Source organism: Perissodus microlepis, chromosome 18 (genome assembly GCF_051167445.1).
Source record: "Perissodus microlepis isolate ML-2025 ecotype Zambia chromosome 18, ASM5116744v1, whole genome shotgun sequence".
NCBI lineage: Eukaryota > Metazoa > Chordata > Actinopteri > Cichliformes > Cichlidae > Perissodus > Perissodus microlepis.
The window spans coordinates 21,801,369-21,825,265 of NC_140478.1; the positions used below are offsets into that span (position 1 = coordinate 21,801,369).

Here is a 23,897-nt window from a genome sequence, read left to right on the forward strand (position 1 = left end):
GTATGGATTCCTTCACTTTGGAGTTTCTCCTGTTACTCTTGCGGGTGTGACTGGAGCGCTCATGACTCGGATACACCCTCAAACTCAGCATCCCTTCCAACAACCACATAACTATTTTACATTTTTCCTCCCTGCTTTTTTAGAACTTCTTCTTCCATTTCTTATTTTTAGCAAAGTGCGTCCTTTTTTATGCAGCACTAAAGTTACCTGCGCTGAAGGAGGTCTAGCTTAAAGAGCTGCGGATGGAGCTTTGAAATCTTATTATTGTTATTATTATTCTTTTTAATAACCTATCAACACGCTAAGGAAACCGGGAAAGCCCACGGATTCAAGGTGCCTTGGCGCATAACGGGAGGTTTCGGGCAAATGCCACTGCGATGCTGTGGATGTGACTTCAAACAGCAGCTTCACAACGGTAGAGTCCTGTAAACCACAATGAAAGGTAAGCTCAGTCTGGGGAAAAAGTTTTAAAATGATGGAAAATATCTAAATGGCAAACTTTGGTCTACTTTCTGTTTACCCCACATTCCTCTCGCGCTTTTTTGTCACACTTTTCTGCGCTCGCTCGCTCTCTCTCTCTCTCTCTCTCTCTCAGTCTGGGGAATGAGGAATGCGTAGGCTACAACTGGCGTCTAACATCTGGAATCAATTAAGGCACTCTGTTTGGGATTGTTTTGCATCTGTCCACTGCTGCACATCAAACACTAACCCGTGTTAGGAGAACTTTTCAAAACTGAGGAAAAAAATGAATCATGGTGCAGTGTGTGACAGCCTAGGGAGGGAGAACGTGTTGTTTTAAACATAGGTTTAGATGTGATTCTCATGTATTGCCCTGGTGTTTTAGACTAAATTAAGCTCCTCCATGTCAGTCTCTGAGGTCCAAGCTTTATAGGTCAGTAAGCTGTTTCCCTCTTACAAATAGCAAACACTGCATGGTTACTGCCATCTTGTGGTCTCTCTTAGAGAGCTTCACATTTTGACCACATTTTTGATCATCTCTGGGATTTCACATTATTTCCACCCAACAGAATGACAGACATTGCCCTTATGCTTTCAATTTCTGATATTCCTGATTTTAGAAAAACAAATATAATAATAATAATAATAATAATAATAATAATAATGAAAGGGGAATGATTTATGGCCTGACCATCAAATTAAAGAATTCAGAAATTATGGCACTGCATAACCTCAATGCAAAAACAAAAAAAATGCAAATCATATAAAATCCATTGTTAAGGCAGGTAAATACTTGCTAGGATCAGCAACTTAAAATAATTTTTTTTTAAAAAAGCTAAATCAGCTACATCACAAATTACCTTTCAAAAGCTACAAGATTCTTTTTCAAGGTCTCCACAGAGTCCATACTCTGTAGAAATAGAGGAAGTGCATTCTGCAATCTGGGCGCAACAGCTTGGAAGGCTCCTCTCGAGTTCTGAAACGGGTGTGGGGGACCACTAGAAGGTTTTGATTCTTCGCCCTTTCTTGTTTAGACAAGTAAACAGACGATTACAGTAGTCCAGTCTTGTAGAGACAAAAGCATGAATTATCATCTCAAGTTCACTTGTTGACTCAATTAATCTAAGTTTTGAGATGTTTCTCAAATCACAAAAACAGGTTCTTACTATCCATTTTAAGTGTCACTCCAAGGAAAAAGCTTGACCAAGAATAAAACCTAAATTTGGAGACCTTGGAGAGTTTGTGACCTTCAGAAGGCTTAAATGAGCAGTATAGCAGAATATCATCAGCAAAAGATGATAAGAAACATCAAGAAACTGCTGTATTATCTGGACTAAAGGAAGAATGTACATCAAAAACAGAATAGGCCCCAGCACAGAGCCTTAAGGAACTCCACTCTACTGAATCCTACTGCTTATTTTTATATAGATATACAGACATGGAAGTGTAATTTTTTTAATCTAATCTTGAATGAAAAAGTAGAAAAGAAAAGAAGTTTAATTATTTCTTTAAAGTGGTTGTGCTTTACAGATACTGCACATTGCTAATACAAGCAGAGATTTTAACAGAATAAATATCAGTATATATTTACACTGTTTATCTGTATGTATTGTTACTGCTTTCATTTAAAATTTGAATATAAATGTGAAGGGACGTCTTAATACAGAAGATAATTAAAGGCAAATAGATACTTACAGAAGGCAAACACAAAGAGTCACTGGACTGCTGTAGGATTCAAGTTTTAAAATACTGATGTTGATGGAGCCAATATATTGGGCGATATTAGCTGTTTTTCAATATACTGGTATCAGCATTTAAAGAAGAGATTGAAGAAACACCCTTCAATTGTGTTATGATTGTTAATGCAACTTCTCTGTTGTCAACACTTTTGGAATGCTAGCTGATCCAAGCAAAGTCAGGCGGCGCAGAAACAAGTAATCCACCACTTGCTGTGACAATAAAGCACATTATTTTTCTTTGTATTATCTTAGTAAGGACTCATAAATATCTATATATAACAAATGTTATTGAAATCTGGCAATGTTTCATCTGTCTGGTAGAAAAAAAATATCACCCAACATATATATCAGAGTTTTAAATCAGTAAATATCAGTAACGGTCTGAAAAATCTTATATTATTATTATTATTATTATCATTGTTATATATTTTAAACTTTCTTTTCCATGCAGGACTTAGTTTATATCAGAGAGACAGATGGCCCAACCTTCCAAAATGGACAAATTGTGTCCTCTCAGTATTATGTAACTATTAGTCTCACTAGTATCCGCTTCTGGAATGTTAAACAATCTTTCTTAAGTATCCTGGCCCCATGCAGCAGTACACATCGCCAAATCCAAATAACACTCACTTTGACTTGCGCTTTTTTCAGGTCAGCCCTTCGGGTAAAATTCCATTTCCCCAAAATGACTTTTCAGCAGCTCCGGACTTACACTGATACAACTATTGTAATGGGATGTTTTCATGTTACTTGGAAACATAAACAGGAAAGAGGTTGTTGGGGGTGTAGGGATAGGGAAACACAGATTGTAAGATTGGTTTAGTATGTTTTACAACACTTTAGATTGTTCTGGTCACCTCTTAGCTCCATCTGCTGTCTGTCCATGGAGTCTGCTAAAAGGTCAGAGTCATTTATTTCAGTAGACCTTGGAAAGAGGCAGCTTCCCATCACATATTTCTTACTTCTCCCGTTTCCAGCTGAAGAAGCACTGATAGAAAACAGTCACTGCTCTAGTCTTCAGACATTTATTGCCCCCTTTAAGGTTATATAGATGAAAAAGGGGTTTTTTGTCATAAGATTATTGGGACATGTTCTGTTTCTTTATTTTCATGGGTTAGAGTTGTTCCCACATACATGGGAGAATAATCCCACACAGTGGCTTTGGGGGTTCAATCTTGTCAAGGTTGGACATGTTGATAGTCTGACTTAGACGATCTCAGTTGGACAAATTTTGGACATGTTTTTAAAATGTCAAAGGCAGATTCAGTGGGCAACAAATATACATTTCCTATATGATTTTCTTACAGTACTCATTGAGAGAGACATGGTTTTAACTATCCTCTACATTGGAATATTTCGATTTAAATTGACTGGAGAAGTCTGTTCTTTATTAAACTGTAATTTGTGTAGAAAACAATAGCTAATCTTACTTGTTTGCTTACGGTTTCAGTAATGTTTCAATCTCTTCACCAACAGGCACTTCTTTTTCTGTCTGACTGAATTTAACATTGTATTGCTTTTTGGTTTCTTTTTGTTTACTTTCCATTAAATTTTATCCCTTTTGCTGTTCTCCTTCCAGACGACTTTGCTGATGAGGAGGAGGTGCAGTCCTTTGGTTATAAAAGGTTTGGTAAGTATAAAGTGACTTCTGGAACCATCTGCTGTGACCACCTTAACTGGTTCATATTTCTTATGAGACATCAGTGATTTTGCACACTTTTTTTGTGTGTGTGTCTTGGCTGTAGCCCATCTGCAATAATCCTTGAGGTTAAATGCAGACTGCAACTCATTTCCGAGAAAGGTACTTATTTTTGGCTGTAGTTTTGATTTTGATTTTATTTCTTTGTTATAATAGAAAAGGATTACAGTGGAACGAGAAACCACAATATTCTGGGTGTTCCTGACTAGCTGATAACTTTGCCGTTTTATCAGCACATGTGTACTTCTGTTAAACCCTGAGCTATATAAAACATAAAAACTGCCTCCCACTGGATCTGTTCTTGGTATGTATTTGGGTCTTATGCAGACAGGTTTGTTGACTTACCCATTCATCAGGTAATATATATATATATATATACCTCAAAACAGATGTTGTTAACATCCTAGATGTATGGCTATATTGATATCAGCCATTGTCTTGTGACATATGCAGAATCTGTAGGCAACAGGAAAGATTTCTGATATGTAAAGTGGATCTGAGAGTCCACAAACACTACATAAGATTTTCTTTTACAGAGGAGGTACCCATTGTTGGATGAAAAAATGTACATTTCAGACATTTCTGTACTGGCTTTACTTTTCAGACACCATGTGTGGTGCTTAAATGGAATGCAGTTTCCTGCAATTCCCATAAATGCCCAATAAAAACGGATCAAATTTTATCCCTTTAATATTTGAGTGTTACAGAGTCCTTAGTGTTTATGCAGCCTAAATGCAGTGTGTGAAATACCTACCTTAAATAAGTTAAAGTCAGTTTAAATTTTATGTGTAGAGATCCAATTTGCAGCAACAGTCTTCTAATTTTAGGTAAAGAATCTACAATTAGAGAGAAACAACTCTACAAGCAAGCATTTAGTGACAGTGGGAAGAAAGAACTCCCTTTTAACAGGAAGAGACCTACAGCACAGCTAGACTTCTGTGTGGGGGAAGCTGTCTAACACGACAGTTTGGAAGGAGAAGAGAAAAAGGACAGCATAGGGAGAACTTTGGGAGAAAGAAGACAAGTCAATGACACACAATATTAGCTTGTAATTGCATTATCAGTGAAAATAGGTGAGTGAAGAGGAAGAGCTCAGTTAATTATAGGAAGTCCCCCAGCAGCCTGAGCCTATAACAGCATAGTTAGGTAATGGTTCAGGATCACCTGATCCAGCCTCGACTATAAGTTTAATCAAAAAGGAAAGGCTTAAGTCCAGTCTTAAAACTAGAGAGGGTGTCTTTGTCCTGAATCCAAACTGAGAGCTTGTTCGATGGGGGAAGGGCCCTTAAAGCTGAAGGCTCTGCCTCCTGTTCTTCTCTTGGAAGCTCTAAGAACCACAAGTAAGCCTGCAGTCTGAGAATGAAGTGATGTATTGGGATAATATGAGGTCTCTAAGATATGATGAAGCTTGATTATTCAGGACTTTTTATATGGAAAGAATCATTTTAAATTTAGTTCTGGTTTTAATCAGGAAGAGAAACTAATGTAGGAGAAATATGTTCTCTCTTCCTGGTTCCTGTTTGTACTCTTGTTGCAGCATTTTGGATCAACAATGTATCTCATGTACAAGACGTTCCAAATGTTGTTTATTTTTACAAGTAGCTTTTGTTTATTTTCTAGGCCGTCTATTACTGTATGTGCGTTACACATGAATGCATGTGCTGATCCAACTCTTCTTACAAGAATAGGGCAGTATGCATTTCTTTGCTTCCAAACCAAACATCGTTGTTGCTATGAATGTGTTTTTGTGTCATTCAGACAATATTTATGTTGCCCATTATTTATTCAGACCATCTGCACTTTTTACTGAGCTGTTTGACCTCTGGTTTCTAAACAGCTGCATGGGATCACATAAGCGATAAGGGAAGTTGTATACCAAAATTGTATTTTTTCAAGTAGCTGCTGGACTTGAAACCTATCAAAACTGCTCTTTGGCATAGATTCTGTACAAGAAACACAATCCCTCCCTCCCCAGCAATATTAGATTTTGATTGGCAGGGAGAAATTTGTTTCATGTTGCTCTCAGACCTTCAAAACATATTCACTCGGCACGTCATTTCTATATTTTTCATACTAAAACTAGTCATTTAAGTCCTCAGTCTTATAGGGAAACATCAGCATTTCTTGTTTGTCCACTCAAGATGTAGTTTGATGTTTCGATATAAACAGTCACATACTATGAGCAGATTGATATTGCGCTCACGTCTTTGCATAAAACAGGGAGCTAGAAGCCATGAAGACGGGAAGCTTAGAAAAACATGTAGCCTGCATAGTTTATACATCCACCCTGCATTTCAGGGATTTTCTCCAACACAAAATGTTAAACTGTATCTTTAACTTGTCTCCTACACTTATACATTAGCAAAAAATGGTATGTTGCCCTGCGTCTCCTATGTCTTCTTTTAATGACAGGAAAGGTGGTGTTGACTCATTCTGACGTTTACTTTTCACAAGTGGTCTGTTTTCCCACTGAGAGTACGTCCAAACCTGAGAAGTTGCTGAGCTGCTTCCTGTGTCCATACTGGAGGTTTATTCATTGCCGGCCCGTACTCCAAAAAAGAAAATGAGACAGAGGTGGAGTGTGGGTTTCAGGTCTGGCCTGTGCTGTGTCAGCAAAATGCCAAAGGAGAGAGAGGGAAGAGGGAAGTGGAAAAGTCTATTTTTTATTTTATTTTAAAATGCTTCCTTTATCTTAGCATCACTCAGTGCCCAGTGGTTGTTTTTGCAGTTTGTAATCTGCATTTATTTTTGACTAATTCCACAGGGAAACATTTTTCCATTGTTTTGTTTTTGGGCTGTTGGTTTTTTTGTTTTTTGTTTCTTTTTTTTCTTTTTCTTTTTTTGGAGCTGATGAGTCACGTTCTTTGCTTGACTTATTTTTGGGAACAAGTGGTTTTAATTTATGCAGAGTTTATTACAAGAAAAGAATGCTTTCCAAATGCCTCCTTGTTACTTGCACCCCCCTTCCAGAACACGCATGCATGCACTTTATGTTCCGTTGTCGTAATGAAAAAACACTTTCTGGTGTTTTCAATAAAGAGCAGGAGTCTTGGGAGGAAACAGAGTGAAAATATGAATATGACTGCAAACAGAAAAAAAATAAACTTAAGAAACTAGGTAACTAAAATAGAAACAATTAAGGACAACCCCCCCCAAAAAAACTCTCTCTCTCTCTCTCTCTCTCTCTCTCTCACACACACACACACACACACACACACACACACACACACACACACGCACAACTGCTGGTTTGTTTTGTTTGACCATACACAGAGTCAAGAGAAGATAAGTTAATGACCAGTGATAGTCTGGCAGGAATGGACTTGTCTGTGGGGGCCAGGGTAAAGTATGCCACAAGGGCTTCTGTTCAGAGCATCAAAGAGGGACAGTAGCAGGGCAGCTGAACAGACCCAAGGAGATTAGATTTAACAAGGTGCTGGAAACATTCCTCAGAGATTTTGATCCGCAATGATATGATAGCATCACACAGTTGCTGCAGATTTACATGAGGAAAATCTCACATTCCACCACATCTCAAAGTTGCTCTATTGGATTCAGATGTGGTGACTAGGGAGGCCATTTGAGTACAATGAACTCATTGACATGTTCAAGAAGCCAATTTGAGATGATTTGAGCTTTTTGACATAGCACGTAATTCTGCTTGAAGCAGCCAAGAGAGGATGGGTACACTGTGGTCATAAAGGGATAGACTTAGACCAGGGGTCTGCAACCTTTAACACCTAAAGAGCCACTTGGACCCGGTTTCCACGCAAAAGAAAACACTGGGAGCCGCAAATACTTTTTGAAATCTAAAATGAAGATAACACCGTATATATATATATATTTTTTTTACCTTTATGCTTTGTGTGAACAACTAAAGTAAGTAAGTAAAGTTTATTTATTAAGCGCTTTTCACAGACAGGCAGTCACAAAGCGCTGTACACAAATATTAAAATAAACAGTACAATCAATAGACATTATACACAATGTAAAAGATCAAATGTAAATAATCTAAAGAATATAAAATACGTAGATCAACAAAAGGCTTGTTTGAAAAGAAAAGTTTTTAACTGCTTTTTAAAAGAATCCACAGAGCAACTAAGGTGTGTTGCTTATGAAATCCATGAAGTGCTACAGAGAAAGTTACATTTTATTTATGTAATTAACACATTTTGAGCTCTTAAAGAAATATAACAAAAGGAAAGACACCCAGCTGAACTAAAACGATCCAGCAAACAAAAACTGTTGTGAGCCGCCACCCATCACCTTTGGGCTTTTGGAGCCTTGACCTGACTTGTAAAAAGTAATTGAAATAAAAGCACTATGCTGCTGAAAAATGAAAAATAGATGTTTGCAAAATTCTGCCTAAATATGTATTTTACCTGGTTAATGTGTGCGGCGGGGCGTGGTCTGCAGTGCCGCTGCATGGGAGTCGGACGCACCTGAGCAGCACCCGCAATCACGCCTCGCCGCCTTAAAGTCTGTGCTCTCTCTGCTGTTGTGTTGTCGGGCTGTGAGCTGCAAAGCTACAGTCGGCTGTATGTGTACAGCAACCGTGTGTGAAAAGTGGTCAATAAAGAGATGCTGTAAAGCGTGTTCATGCAAACATCGTCGGGTCTGCCGTGATATGTTTACAATGGGACTTCTGCTCCTGAACCTCTGCGCACAGCGTCTGCAAATCGGGGCTGTACGAAGTCACTTTCATCTTTATGCAGGACTGTAAGCTGTCATCTGTGAGGCGTGAGCGGTGTTTGTTTTTAACATAGTTCACGGTGGAGCTGCTGACATAATGTGGATCCGAAGATCCATAATTGGCCTACCTGGGGTTGAAAGTCTCGATAAATGCACGGCGTTTCGGCGGGTACACCGGCTTCCGCAAGTGTGAGCTTATTTTGAGCGATGAAAAAATAATAAGAAATAATTTTATTTTTATATTTCAAAATCACAATAATCTTCCAATTTAGAACTACAAGTTAAAAAAAGAACTAAACACAAATAAAATACACTTCAGCTAAATACTTCTAATTTATTTTCCCAAACCACCCGGAGCCGCAAAATAAAGACTAAAGAGCCGCATGCGGCTCCGGAGCCGCGGGTTGCCGACCCCTGACTTAGACTGTTGCATGTAAGCATTGCCCCAAAGTGTGCCAAAAAATCTGTGACAGTATTACACCATCTCCAGGATTATACTATCTCCAGGGGGTTAAACCATAAATACAAGGAAGGATGGATCCATGATCTCATGTTCTTTATTTAAAATCTTGACCCTACCATCTGAATGTTGCAAGAAAAATTTAGGCTCTTTAGACCAGTTAATTATGCAGTTTTGGTGAGCACAAACTGGGAATGGGAACTGTAGTCTCAGTTTCCTGTTCTCTCAGGAGTGGCATCTGGTGTGGTCTTCTTCTGGAGTAGCGTATCTGCTTAAGGTTCAATGTGTTGTGTGTTTGGGGATGCTCTTCTGCCTTCCTTGGTTTGGGGCTGAGAAATATGAACTCAATTCAAAATCACCACTATGTGATCAATTGTTTTCTTCTTTTCGTTTGATGTTGTACCAAAAGTGTTCCCAAATATCGGACACGGCATTTTTATTTGGCAAAAGCTGCTCAAGTTTCACAGTCAGCTCGTTGTTTGAGTTTTGTCAAATCAAATCAAATCAAATCACTTTTATTGTCACATCACATGTGCAGGTACACTGCTACAGTACATGTGAGTGAAATTCTTGTGTGCGAGCTTCACAAGCAACAGAGGTGTGCAAAAATACAATAACATAAGAACAAGCAAAATATAAGAATGGCTAAATCTGAGAATTATATGAATAAATATATGTATAATGTAAGAGTGTATGCATATTACTGAATGTATATACTAAATATGTATATCTACTTGTGTGTATATGTGTGTGTGTGTGTGTGTGTGTGTGTGTGTATACATATTTTACAAATTAAATAGAGTAAACAATAAAATAAAATATATAAAATATACAGAGGTTGGTAGTTGGATATTGTGTGGATATTGTAAACAAGTGGCATTTATATACAGTGTGGAGTGCATAATGTTGAAGTTCCAGTAGTGAAGGTGAGGTGTCTATGAAGTGTTCAGCAGTCTGATGGCCTGGTGGAAAAAGCTGTCTCTCAGCCTGCTGGTACGGGACTGGATGCTGCAGAACCTCCTTCCCGATGGAAGTAGTCTGAACAGTTTATGGCTGGAATCCTTGATGATCCTTCCCGCTTTCCTCAGGCACCGCTTCCTGTAGATGTCCTGGAGGGAGGGAAGCTCACCTCCAATTATCCGTTCAGAACACCGCACTACTCTTTGGAGAGCTTTGCGGTTGTAAGCGGTGCTGTTGCCATACCAGGTGGTGATGCATCCAGTGAGGATGCTCTCAATGGCACAGCAATAGAAAGTCCTGAGGATGCGGGGGCTCATGCCAAATCTTTTCAGTCTCCTGAGAAAGAAGAGGCGCTGTTGCGCCTTCTTCACTGTTTTGTTTATGTGTACTGACCACGTAAGATCCTCAGCCAGATGTACACCAAGGAAGCGGAAGCTGCTCACTCTCTCCACAGCAGCGCCATTGATGGTGATGGGGGTGTGTCCTTCTCTGCACCTCTGGAAGTCCACTATCAACTCCTTTGTCTTTGCGATGTTGAGGGTGAGATGGTCTTGACACCAGTGGGTCAGGGCGCTGACCTCCTCCCTGTAGGCCGTCTCATCACCTTTGGTGATAAGACCCACCACTGTAGTGTCATCCGCAAACTTCACAATGATGTTGGAGTTGCTAGTGGCCGTGCAGTCGTAGGTGTAGAGTGAGTACAGGAGAGGGCTCAGTACACACCCCTGTGGAGCACCAGTGTTCAGTGTGATGGGGGATGAGGTGATGCTGACCACTTGGCGTCTGTCAGACAGGAAGTTAAGGATCCAGCTGTGTTTTAAAGGGGACGGTACATGCTGGAGCAGTAACACAATTTAAAAGCAAAAACAGGAAATAACTGACTTCGGTAAGATTCCTATACGCTGATTTCCTTCGAGAACTGGATATTTTCTCCTGTTTTTAACAATTCCTTCTAAACCCTCGAGATTGTTGTGAGAAAAATTCCCAGTAGATTAACAGTTTCTGAAATACTCAAAACAGCCCGTCTGGCACCAACAGCCATGACATGTTCAGAGTCACGTAAATTCACCTTTGTTCCCCATGCTCAGTTTGAACTTCAGCAGGTCGTCTTGACCATGTCTGCATGGCTAAATGCATTGAGTGGCTGCCATGTGATTGGCTGATTAGATATTTGTGTTATCATTTACTGTAAACCAGACATTAAATGCAGATTTGCTTGTGGTACATCCGCTAACGTTGGTCTTTGATGTTCACATTATCACTAATAACAGTGCAGTAGTTATTCACACATCATTTGTCTCAATCTACAGGGTTCCTCTAAAAAAAAACCTTTATCTATTTATTCTTTTTTCTGGGTTGTGAGTGAGTTTAGTGTGTCATTATGTGCGTCACTGGCCACTGTTCCCATGCATGTTGTATTCATTAAGGATTAGTACACGTAAGTTGTTGCCACGTTGTTTTTTCCACATTCTGCATAAAGATAAACCTTTCTTGACTTCACCCTGCTTCCAACTGAGGGCCTCTTGAGTGTATAAGCAGTAGTAGCTTCAGCTGACCATAAATTGTTTCATCTTCAATCTTTGAATCCAAATTTGTGGAAAAGGGTGTTCAGATGTGAAAGCCAGGTGGGGTGGAACTGCAGTGCGTCTGGCTTTCTTGCAGTAGCAGAGTTAGTCATTTCTTACAGACCAACAGATTTTTTTTTTTAGCCCTGCCATAATTTTAGTTGTCTAGCCTGAACCACTAGCCTAACCAAACCTTAAGCATATCTCAACCATTCTTTTGTTTCTGTCCCCAGTTGAACCCTCATGCAGAGCACGATTGTGAATACACTTGTACATAAATATAGGAGGTAGAGAAATTGAGAGTGAATAGAATTTTCCAGAACCAGCATTTGTACGCAGATAGTAGGAGTGCAAACTTAATATAAACTGCTTTGTATCCAAAATAGGTCTTAGCCATGCACAGCTGGATGTTTTATGGTGTATATGAATTTGTGTTGAGTTGTGATTCTGTCTGAACTCCACTAAGGCAATTTGGAGATCACAGTACGTTCCAGCTGCCTCCAGTTACATCTTATTCACAGTATATCAGACTTCCTTTAGTACAGACATTGCCACATAGATATAAACTCAATAACACAATAACTCAAAATGTCAGTGAAAAAGGATCTCCAATTTAAAACATGATACTTCTAGAGTTGCAGCAGAGTTTCTGTCAGTAAGTAATTTTATATATAGCCACAGTTGTTTTTGACTGAAATTGGCCTAACCACCTCATCCTTCGTCCCCAAGGGATATGTTGGTCAATTTTAACGAGATCCCTGGAACTAACTGTCACCTTCTCTCACATAATGGATGCTTGTCAAGCTCTGCATTCATGGCAGGTTCTGGCTTAAGAATAACATGGACAATATTGGAAGCATCTGACTGTATTTTCTCTCTACAGTCTCAGACGGGCTGGATGAAGAACTTGTGTATATGTCTCAGCATCAGCGTTACACTTAATGAAAGTCTTCTGGCCCCAGTGATGGCCAACATAAACTTATCTGCTTCCTCTCTTTGAAAAACAGCAGAAAGCTTCACTGAAACTGTGCGTTTGTCATTGCGTTGCCGTGAATCACCTCGCTGCTCGCTGTCTGACTCGCAGACCTGGCTCAGGGACTCTTGTTGCTCTGGCTATGCTTACATTGGCCCCAGTCGTGTTTTTCTTGTTTATGCCTTAATACTTTCATTTTGATGGCTTAAAATGTCTACATTTTATTCAGAAAAGTAGGTTATGTAATTTTTCCAGTTACTCAGCTCTCATGTCTTTTAAATGACTGTGTCAAGTATGCATTTGTGTATTCACATCTGTGCATCTGCTGCAAAAGAAAATCAGAACCACCCAGTCACCCTGAGCATTACTATGCAGGACTGAATACACGTAGTTCAGTACAATAGTTCAGTGTTTTTCACCCACACTCCTGTAAATCAGATTTTCTTACAAATAGTCAGAGTCAGTGAATAGTTTAGATTTAGTCAAGTTTGGAGTTTGGAGACACTGACTCACTGAATTAATTTCCTTTCTGGGGCTTAAAGTGTAAAAGAAACTTTCAAAGCATGCAAATACTTGAAAGATTTAAAAGACTGAGATCAGGATATTTTATGACGATTATTCACTGATATCAGTGACAAAGATGTTTTTATTGCTTTGTCACATCAACTCAACATAATTTTTACATCTGGCCTGTGCTATATTTCCCCTAATGTACACATCTTTGCATCCAAAAAATACTGGTCCTCCCTTTAGTGCATCTTGAAGAAACAGTAGTAAGATGTTAAGTAATATTGTAAGTACTATAAGTAAAAACAAGGTGTTTGTTCACATTACCAAAGCGCCAAGAAACAGAATATACTTCAGACCATTTATTCTGCCTCCATGATTGATGTAAACAAAACAGGTCCTCACAGCTGTGAGATCCCTCTCTGTCTCCACTGCAGTGTGTTTCGCACACAGTGTAGGTGTTGGCACTGTGGAAAAATAAAGCTTTCATTACTCACCATGTTTATTGGACACATATTTTTGGCCAAATAGAATGTGATAGTATTGGCTTTTTCACTGTGTCTTTGTAAAATGGATAGATGTATCCAATGTGCAGTACAGGCTCACCTTTGAGACTGACTTAATGTTGGGTGATTCACATTAGCAACCATTTCTTGACCTACAGTATATTCTACTGCAGCTAATGGTGATTTTGCAGGCGTTTGAATAAGTTAATTGTGCAGCTTTGCAATGCAGGCGCCACTCTACAACAATCTTTGCATATGATTCACTTTCCCTAAATTTGAAGTATTTCCAAACAATAGATAAGCAACCTTTAGGAACAAGCTCTTTGCCTTCAACTGTGCCAGACATTTTGTTTTGACGGTCTGTTATCTGTTGTCTTTTAAGATAATGATACTGATTCAAACTTTATCCAAGAAACTTTGCAGCACAGGGAACAGCTTAGATTGGCAGATGCAGGCATATGGTCAGGCAGTGGCTTAGGGAGCAATAGCGTTAGATTAGCTTTGCATTCGAGCAGTGTTTTTTAAATCAGTAGATCATGTTTATTTAATTGTCTGAAGCCAAAATCATGTTTGTGATTAAAGCTGAAATAATTTTGTGGCCCTGTGACACACTGCATGCATTTTTTAATTCGATGCATTTGACATAAAACAAATAGCAGCTGTTAACTTACTTCTGAGAAATGTGGACCAGAGTAATAGGTGCACTGTTTCTGGGAAGGAATGCAGTGAAATCAGATCTTAAATTTTCTTCATTAATTCATGGCGCTATTTTGCATCAGTGACAAAAACATCAAAAAATCTGATGTTTAGTTTTTGTACTGTCAAACTGCCTAATCAGCCATCAAAGAGCCCACGACATATGTGAATGATTGAGAGCTCTTTATTCTGTGTCTTTGTGGCGACATACCACATCTTATTAGATACAGTAAAAGCTGTCTGAATGATCAGACTAGTGAGAAATGAAATGTATTGGCATCCTCGGATTAAAAGGTATATTGCTTTAAATAACTACTTTGATATGGATCACAGTAAAACTGCAGCTGCTTAACAAATAGTTAGATACCATCGTCTCTGTGGTCAGCATCTTTCCCCACAAGTAAAGCCAGACTTGGCTGGACAGCCTGCTCAGTCCACGCTGTGTGGTTTTATTGGCTCTACTTGGCGATGAAGCTTGAAAGAAAGTGCTTTGTGGCGATGGGATAGAGTGTAGCACCACCTCAGACAGACTTAGGGTTATGACCATCAGGCTGGGTGATGATTGTAGCTGATTCAGTAAGTGCTTCCACGCTGGGCCACCCAGCCGGCATGACCACACAAAAATCCAGCTGCACAGATGGTGTGTGGAGTTAACACCAGCGCTCAGGTCAAAATGCGAGTAGCAGGTTTGGACTGAAACGAGAACGCAATGAAAGATTCGTAACCTTCTTGACAAAATATGTCTCCGTTTAATTGAGGTCATGTTCTTGTGGTGAATTTGAGATTTGTGGGGCTTTGTGAGTGAACTCCATGAATGTCATCCAAGACACAGATAGTTCTCCGTGAGGCTCCACTATGGGAGCCATCATAAAAACAATTTTCTCTGTATAATATGGTTACAATTAAAGAAATGTTTGATATTGATCACACTTATGCAATCCACATTTTACCAACGAGCACAGCATGCTTTCCTGGTAATAGGAAAATTGCGTGGTTCTTGAGGCATAATGAGATTATAGATATGGCGCATTCGTACATGGAGGTTTCCAAAGTTTAAAAAAAGGTGCTTGCTTTAGTAGCATCTAGTGAATGAAGCACTTTGAACATTAAAGGTTGAGGGGCTCACTGATATGGTCAATTCTTTTATTCTTGTTGTTTTTTTGTTTGTTTGTTTCATGTATTGGCAGAATATATGAAGTACTGCCACCTCAAAGTACACAGAACAACTCAACACTAACTGATTTCTGTGGGCTAGAGGGCTCAATTATACCAAAACCATTGAGTACAGGCCAAATGTATGGACTTGAATCTTACATTACTTTATGTTCATGCATACAAGCTGTTGTTGCTTTTGCAAGGATTTTTATTGTGGGACAAAGTGATTAAAACCAGTTTTCAATGTTCCTTCATAATTTATTGTTTGCATCAGGGATGCTGAAAGTGAGTGGCTGTTTATGTTATTTCTTTTCTGGCAGATAGAGTAATATAATTGGCAAGAATTTGAAAATAGCATTAACCCCACGTATGATGTGATTAGCTAATATTGGTCCTTTTATTATGCTTATTGAAGAAATTGTTTTTCAACCTAAAAACCATTGTTTTATCCCAAGAGTGCCAAAGGAATCTGTCAGAAGCGGAAATACTTCTTAGCGAGACAAAATTTGGCTCATTATATATAAACAGCTACGTGTCTGTATGGTGCTTTGCTTTTATCTGCTGCTCAAATATGTTTTGACTCTGTTGCAAAAGCAGAAGCTAAGGCGCAAGCCTCCACTCTATAAAAACACATGAAAGCCTTGTGTTTCGATTTCACTCTGACTGATTTGCTGAAAAACAACCAACAAGGGACTGCTAAAGACAGAATGTTCTGGCGACACGATGCAGATGGGTAACCTGCCAATTCACACATCGCTTCCTAGCTCAGTTTTGTGTTCCTGCCTGAAACTGTTCAGATTTTTAGTATATTATTAAGCTGCAGATAAAACATGGAGTGTGATGATTCAAATAATTCGCTAGAAGTTCCTGTTTGGTTTAATTAGCGATATGTCAGGTTAAACGCAAAGCTTTTGTCGTAGCCTATTTTAGCAAAATGTTTCCACAAGTGTTTCACACTACTTACCTTCATTTGTTGGAGATAATTATACCTGCTAAAAGGTTGGTTTGACTTTATGCACCACTAGTGTTTTTAATACACTGTCACTTGCTGTTCAAATTTAAAACAACTATAATGAAATTACTGACCATTATAATTGGTTGAATTCCATTGACTTTCATCAAGAACTGATACTAAGTGGTCTAACTTTTCCAGGGTACTGTTTAACTTGACATCATTCCAACATGCCAACATTGGAACATGATCAGGAGAGACCAGGGGGTCTGTTGTACTGCTCACAGGCCGATAAAAATTGTTTATGGGTTCTCTATGCTTTGCTTTTTGGGTTTTTGTTCTGGTTTTTTGTTTTGTTTTGTTTTTCAAATTCATGCATGCCTGTTTTACCGGCTGGCTGGGGCCTTTCTTTGTGGGATTTTCATGTTTCATGTTTCATGTTCTCTCTGTACTTCAGCTTCCTCCCACAGTCCAAAAATACGCACATTAGGTGAATTGGTGACACTAATGTGGCTGTAGGTGTGAATGGGAGTGTGAATGGTTGTCTTTCTCCCTATGTTATCCCTGTGAAGGTATACCCTGCCTTTTTTTTCCTTATGACAACCCAACTGTAACTCTGAATTGGATAAACGTAAGAAAATGGATGGATGGATATCTGTTTTAAAATAAGAAGAAGCTTAAAATATTCTGTTCCAGAACTAAAAAGGATGAAAAGTTTGTGTTTTATACATTAATAGACTACTGCCTGGAATTTAACATGTCTCTCTTTAGAGCTTTACTCGTGATGTAGTTTCAAAAATGTCTGTGTTTATTTGTGTAATAATACTTTATCTGGCTGTACTAAATATACAGCTTTTCACATTTATGTTTAGTGCCCCTCTGCACATGAAAACGGCAAATCTTTCTCATTGTAATTAATGGTTTTATGCCAGTTCTGGGGAACTGGGATATCAAACGTTTACAAGCACTTAATGTGTATAAAAATACATACTTGCATGCGCCTGTGGTTGCAGGTGCTGTTTGAGTTGCACTTTACAGCAGTCCCTGGTAATATTAACTCCCAGTTATGTTAAAAAGCCCTGCCTGTGAGCACTGCCTCTGCTTGCCAGCTCGTAGTGGACCTACCTCACACGCTGTATTTTATAACACAGCCAGCAGTTGGCATTTCTTCCACTGTATATTGTGGCAGCAGATGTGACTCTAACTACATATCTCCTCATCCCATCATACACTATTGGCCTGGATTTAAATGGAAACTGCTGACTAGAACAGAAAGGCTTTTTGGTCACAGCCACACAAAGTATGAACAATACAGTGGCCCAGCTTTGTTTACGAGGCACACATGCACACTTAAATGTATGTCTTAGGATTACAATATATGACCCATTTGTCATAGTCTGTCTTTCTTTAACCAAGCACAGATGGAATGACAAAACTGGGGGTTAATCAACTCCATCTTGGATCTGCGATTGTCTTTGATAGGCCAGCTAAGCGTTTTTGGGTTTTTTTTTTTTCTTTTTTTCCCTCTACCAGTTGGAAATAAAAACACAGAGGAGTGCTCAAAATGAGAAATGCATCATAAAGTTTCCCCTGAAAAACAAGCTCAGTTCTATTCTATTCCTTTTCACAGTTTGCACAATTCCTTCAGTAGCTCCAATTTTTTGTTTTACTCGCTCTGTGTTGTTATGAAATCTTACTGGAACTAAGTACTCAAAGGGCTTTTAGGTAAACAAATGTCGCAGGCAGAAATTTATGTTTGTTTTTATAAAGCAGCTGGTGGCATTAGGAAAGACTCATTAAGGAGATAATTTTGCATGAAATTGTGTTGTTCTTTTGTTGTTGTTGCATAAGTCAAGCAAGCAAGAGAGTCTGAAAAATTATAGTCATAATAGTTATTGATGGATTGATGGTCAGTTATGTTTTGTTTATTCTTTTTTGTCAAATGAAATACCCCCGTTTACACGTTCAAGATATGAAAACGTGAATTACATCAACTGGCATGTCTTTCTGTAAGTAATACTTGGATTTGTTATATTTTCACCATTAAATCTCACTAGCTAAAATTGAAACTGGAAAGAGGAGGCCTCTGTTGTGTAAGACAAAGGTTGATGGCATTCTGAAGAGAGGATGTGTTTGAGTCACCCGTCCACATTGTATATCCCAGTGGAGTGTTTGTATTATTGTCTTTGGCCAAAGCCTTATGAGTACAATATACAGTTTTTTCAGCTTTAACCAGTGTGTGTGTGTGTGTGTGTGTGTGTGTGTGTGTGTGTGTGTGTGTGTGTGTGTGTAAAACATGGGCATGTCATCCTGTTCAGACATGCAGTCCTCTATATGTTATTTAACAACATACAGATTTCTCCTAACTGTAACACTTATAACACTTTCTTATAAAAACACTCAACATAGTCCACTGAAAGCAAAGTTTAGAACTTAGCCACTTGCTTGGCACGAAGGAATGATGTATCAAATGTTTGCATGCATCCTTTGATTTGGCTCCACTGTAACAAGGCCCAGATGTGCTAGAGAGAACCTGGGGCTCAATTTAAAGTGTTATAAACCTGTCAGCGGATTTATGACACTGTAAAGTTAAATAAAGTCGCACACTTTGCGCCAGAAAGAAGAAAGCAGCAGATAAACAACAGCAGAATGGTTAAGCTTGATAAGCAGTTGTTAGAATTTATTTAATATTACTTTCTACACCAGGATCCTTTTCTACGTAGCTGCAGTGGCGTGTCTAGAAAAGTTTTGTTGGGGGGGCCAGATGTAATTGGCAGATAATGTTAAAAAAAATTCTACCAACCATAATTCAATAACCCTATAAACCTAATAACCGAATGCACTTTTAACTCTTATTAGAATGAGATTTTAACCACTACGGTGCAAAGTTTTTAGATACTGTGTCGATAAAGTACAAGAGATACAATCAGTGCTTTGTCAGTGTTTATTCAGCATTCAAGGACAGCAATATTTGCATAGTATTTTTACTGACATATAGTGCACATATGTTTTGGGCAAAAACATTTTTGAATATTAAAATACGACATTTTTAACATACAATTGGCAAATTAGCCAATGCAAAACTTTATCTGCCTATTAAAAAAAGAAGATAATCTTCTCACAAACTGGTGTTTGATTTTGAAACAGGAAAAAAGTGGGGAAACAAATGAAAAGACTAACATTTGAATAAAACCTGAAAGCAAGTAAATACTTTCTATGCTGCCTTATGATAAACTTTGGTAATACTGATGTATAAAGAACACTGGCTGATGATGAAATACAGTCAGCTGGCATGGTGACACTGCCAGTATTAACCTGCTGGGCTGGACCGGGACAAAAAATCGGCCCGGGCATTTTGACTAAAGACCGGCCCACCAGGTATTAAAGCCATGAAGCCTTTGAATGAAAACAAACGCTGTTGTGACAGTGATGTACACTGTCTTGTTGGTATATGTATGATTTCTATACATTTTACGTCAGATAAAAACTTTGTTCGCAAGATTCAGATAATTATTTAATAAAAGCTAGATATTTTAAATGAGAATAAGAAAGAAAAGTATTTATTTGTGCCCCCCTCTCCCTGTTAATGCCCTACCTGGCCCCCTGGCAAAACTTTCCTAGATCCACCCCTGCACAGTTACCAGCTGTCAGCTACATAGAAAAGGATCCTGGTGTTATTTGTCTCTCAGAAACAGTTCATAACTTCCCTTCAACTCATTCATGTCACCTAAAAGGTAAACCTGTTTCTCCATCACCTGTTCAGCTCTGATGATTCAGTAAGGACATCTCCTGGTTTCATCTTCATGTTTCCCTCTCACCACATATCCAAACCGATATCATGACCAGCAGCTTTACAGCTGTGGCTCCAGCAAACATCAGCTGATACTAGAAATTAATATTAAATAAATTCTAACAACAACTGATCAAGCTTAAATGTGCTGCTGTTGTTTAGCGCGACACCCGCTGGTTTCCTTTTTCTGGCGCAAAGTGGACGATAAATAAACAAGAAGGAAAAGCCGATCAGCTGATCATCGATCAGTTTCATGATTGAAGTAGCAACAGGAGAAGGAGGAGAGAGAATGAGAGAAGAAGAGGCAGCTGACAGCGTGAAGACGCAGAATAAATCCAGCTTTGTGTCTTTTTCCATTTTAGCTTAAGTCCAGAACAAACTGTGTTCCTTACAGCTCAATATGAAACGCGTAATATTTTCTCTGAATGAGGGACCATTCCATTTTTTAAGGAGCGGTTGGCAACTCTACTAACTAACCTTATGAATAAAACAAAGTTCACTATCAGTAACATCATAGCACCCACCCAGCTGTATAGTAACTCCGTCATGCTAGCTAGTACGCAGTACGAGTTATTGTAACTGACTGTAAAAAGTCAGCACAACGAAAATAAACTCCACCTAAATTTGTTTTATATCTGACCCAGATAGACTGCAGGTCATAAGTTCTTACCTGAAGTTCAGTTCACCTGACACTCGGACTGGCGGCCGCCTCGGGTCTCTCCTCCTCCTGCCTCCCTTTCCCTCATCCACCTGCTGGCCTCTGTGGAAGCTCCGCCATAGCCACCACCAAACAACTGAGTTATTTTTACACATCGGCCAGCATCTGGCCAATCCACCACCTCTCATTGTTCATGCCGTTACAAAAAAAATGAATAAATAAGTCATCAGCCCATCGGGCCCGATGGCCAGTCCAGCTATGTTAACCTGCAACCAAATCTGCAGCTCCATAAAGCAATGTTAGACTTGGATTATATCTTATGACTCATAACTCTTATGCTAGCTCCCCCCAGTAGCCTACTGTCTGAAATATTAGACGGTTGCAATAATTCTCTAAGTGTTATTTTTTCCTTGGTATTCTAATTTCACAGAAGTTTACAAAACTCAACAAACTTAATATTACTTACCGGGACATTTATTCTCTCCTCATTTTCTTTCACCGAAAAATTGTTTTCTGCCGTGCCGTCTTTCTCCTTCCTTTGCTAACGTGATGCTCATAGTGCAGAAGCCGAGGCTGCATTCACTTACATTCGAATATCTGAGCTTCACTGTGAAAACATAATCGTACATTTGATATTTGATTTAATTTTATTGTTTTAGCTTCGGGGTGGCACCTGGGGTGACCCCCCCCCAGGCCACCCCGCTGGACACGCCACTGCGTAGCTGACGGCTGGTAACTGTGCAGGGGCGGGTCTAGCAAAGTTTTGCCAGGGGGCCAGGTAGGGCATTAACAGGGAAAGGGGGGCACAAAGACATACTTTCCTTTCTTATTCTCATGTCTAGCTTTTAATAAATAAATATCTGATTTTTACACAAGTTTTCATCTGATGTAAAATGTATAGAAATCCATTATTGTATATAGGAACTTTATAATTTATAACCTAGTAAGCTATAGTACTTTTTCCTTTGGGAAGATACCATGTGTGCAGTCTGCAATTCTGTTGAAGATGTTGAATCTATTTAATTATTGTGGAAAAATTATTGATTTCTGTGCATTTTTTTTTTTACACGTGCATTAAATTAAAGTTGATTACGTCAATTAAGCATTATGAGGTGGAGGGTGGTTCCCTATGTTTTTTTGTTTAGTTTTTTTTTGCTGGGAGTTGGCAACCCTACTAGTTAGGTTGCTTAATATTTCCGCTAAGTACTCTTTAAAATACCAGAGTAGGAAGAATGGTGTAGGTTTAAGTTTATTAGATTGATCAGTATTGCTGAACTATGAAATATTTTGGGTGCAGTGTATTTTTTGCATACAGGTATAACAGAATAGCTTTAGATTTGTTTTATTTTTTTTAAACTTGATTATGAACTTATACAAAATGTAGCAAGATATTTAAAAAAAATTTTTTTTTATTGATTATAAAATACGCTATATCGGATTTATATCGGTATCGGCAGATATACAAATTTATGATATCGGTATCGGACATAAAAAAGTGGTAACGTGCCATCTCTAACATGAGAGAGAGAGAGAGCCCAGCAGGCTGGCTAAGCTAGCTCGGCAGTTCAAGGTGCCTAATGTCTAGGTAATTTGTCTCAGTGGTAGCTTCCCCTGTGGCGTAGTGCTTACTTATTAGCATTCCTGTTGGCGACTGTTAGCTGCAGGAGCCGGAGTGAGATGTAAGGACATCGGTTCAACTTGCAAAACCTGCTCAGGGTTTAACTGTTTAACATGGTCCTAAAAATGGCATCAGGAGAAACATAATCAAGTTCTTTAAACCCAAACTCCACCAGCAAGATAAAAGTGTCGTTTGCTTTGATGTATTCAATCCACCTCTTCTCGCTGTGCTGAAATAACTCGGCAGTTATTAAATGGATTGCTGCATCCTCCTTGGCCCACTGTGGTACATGTTTGTTTGATAAACTGCGTGTTTTTTGTTTATCTACTCAGTTTGTTGAAGCAATTTCCAAACCAGATTGTAAAAAGACAAGTCCAAGAATGATTATGGAAATCACAAACTTGAACTCGATCCACAAATACAGGGAGTGCAGAATTATTAGGCAAGTTGTATTTTTGAGGAATAATTTTATTATTGAACAACAACCATGTTCCCAATGAACCCAAAAAACTCATTAATATCAAAGCTGAATGTTTTTGGAAGTAGTTTTTAGTTTGTTTTTAGTTTTAGCTATTTTAGGGGGATATCTGTGTGTGCAGGTGACTATTACTGTGCATAATTATTAGGCAACTTAACAAAAAACAAATATATACCCATTTCAATGATTTATTTTTACCAGTGAAACCAATATAACATCTCCACATTCACAAATATACATTTCTGACATTCAAAAACAAAACAAAAACAAATCAGCGACCAATATAGCCACCTTTCTTTGCAAGGACACTCAAAAGCCTGCCATCCATGGATTCTGTCAGTGTTTTGATCTGTTCACCATCAACATTGCGTGCAGCAGTAACCACATCCTCCCAGACACTGTTCAGAGAGGTGTACTGTTTTCCCTCCTTGTAAATCTCACATTTGATGATGGACCACAGGTTCTCAATGGGGTTCAGATCAGGTGAACAAGGAGGCCATGTCATTAGTTTTTCTTCTTTTATACCCTTTCTTGCCAGCCACGCTGTGGAGTACTTGGACGCGTGTGATGGAGCATTGTCCTGCATGAAAATCATGTTTTTCTTGAAGGATGCAGACTTCTTCCTGTACCACTGCTTGAAGAAGGTGTCTTCCAGAAACTGGCAGTAGGACTGGGAGTTGAGCTTGACTCCATCCTCAACCCGAAAAGCCCCACAAGCTCATCTTTGATGATACCACCCCAAACCACTACTCCACCTCCACCTTGCTGGCGTCTGAGTCGGACTGGAGCTCTCTGCCCTTTACCAATCCAGCCACGGGCCCATCCATCTGGCCCATCAAGACTCACTCTCATGTCATCAGTCCATAAAACCTTAGAAAAATCAATCTTGAGATATTTCTTGGCTGAGTCTTGACGTTTCAGCTTGTGTGTCTTGTTCAGTGGTGGTCGTCTTTCAGCCTTTCTTACCTTGGCCATGTCTCTGAGTATTGC

At 39.0% G+C, this 23,897-nt stretch overlaps 1 protein-coding gene across 1 annotated transcript in view; it reads left to right on the forward strand.

Annotated features, from left to right (window-relative positions):
* The window catches only part of colec12 (collectin sub-family member 12), a 37,681-nt gene continuing 13,784 nt past the window's right edge, over positions 1-23,897 (forward strand). The window contains exons 1-2 of the mRNA XM_084913450.1: positions 1-442; positions 3,778-3,828. Of these exons, the coding sequence (XP_084769576.1) occupies positions 436-442; positions 3,778-3,828 (58 nt within the window). The 5' untranslated portion in view covers positions 1-435. The remainder of the gene's footprint in view (positions 443-3,777; positions 3,829-23,897) is intronic.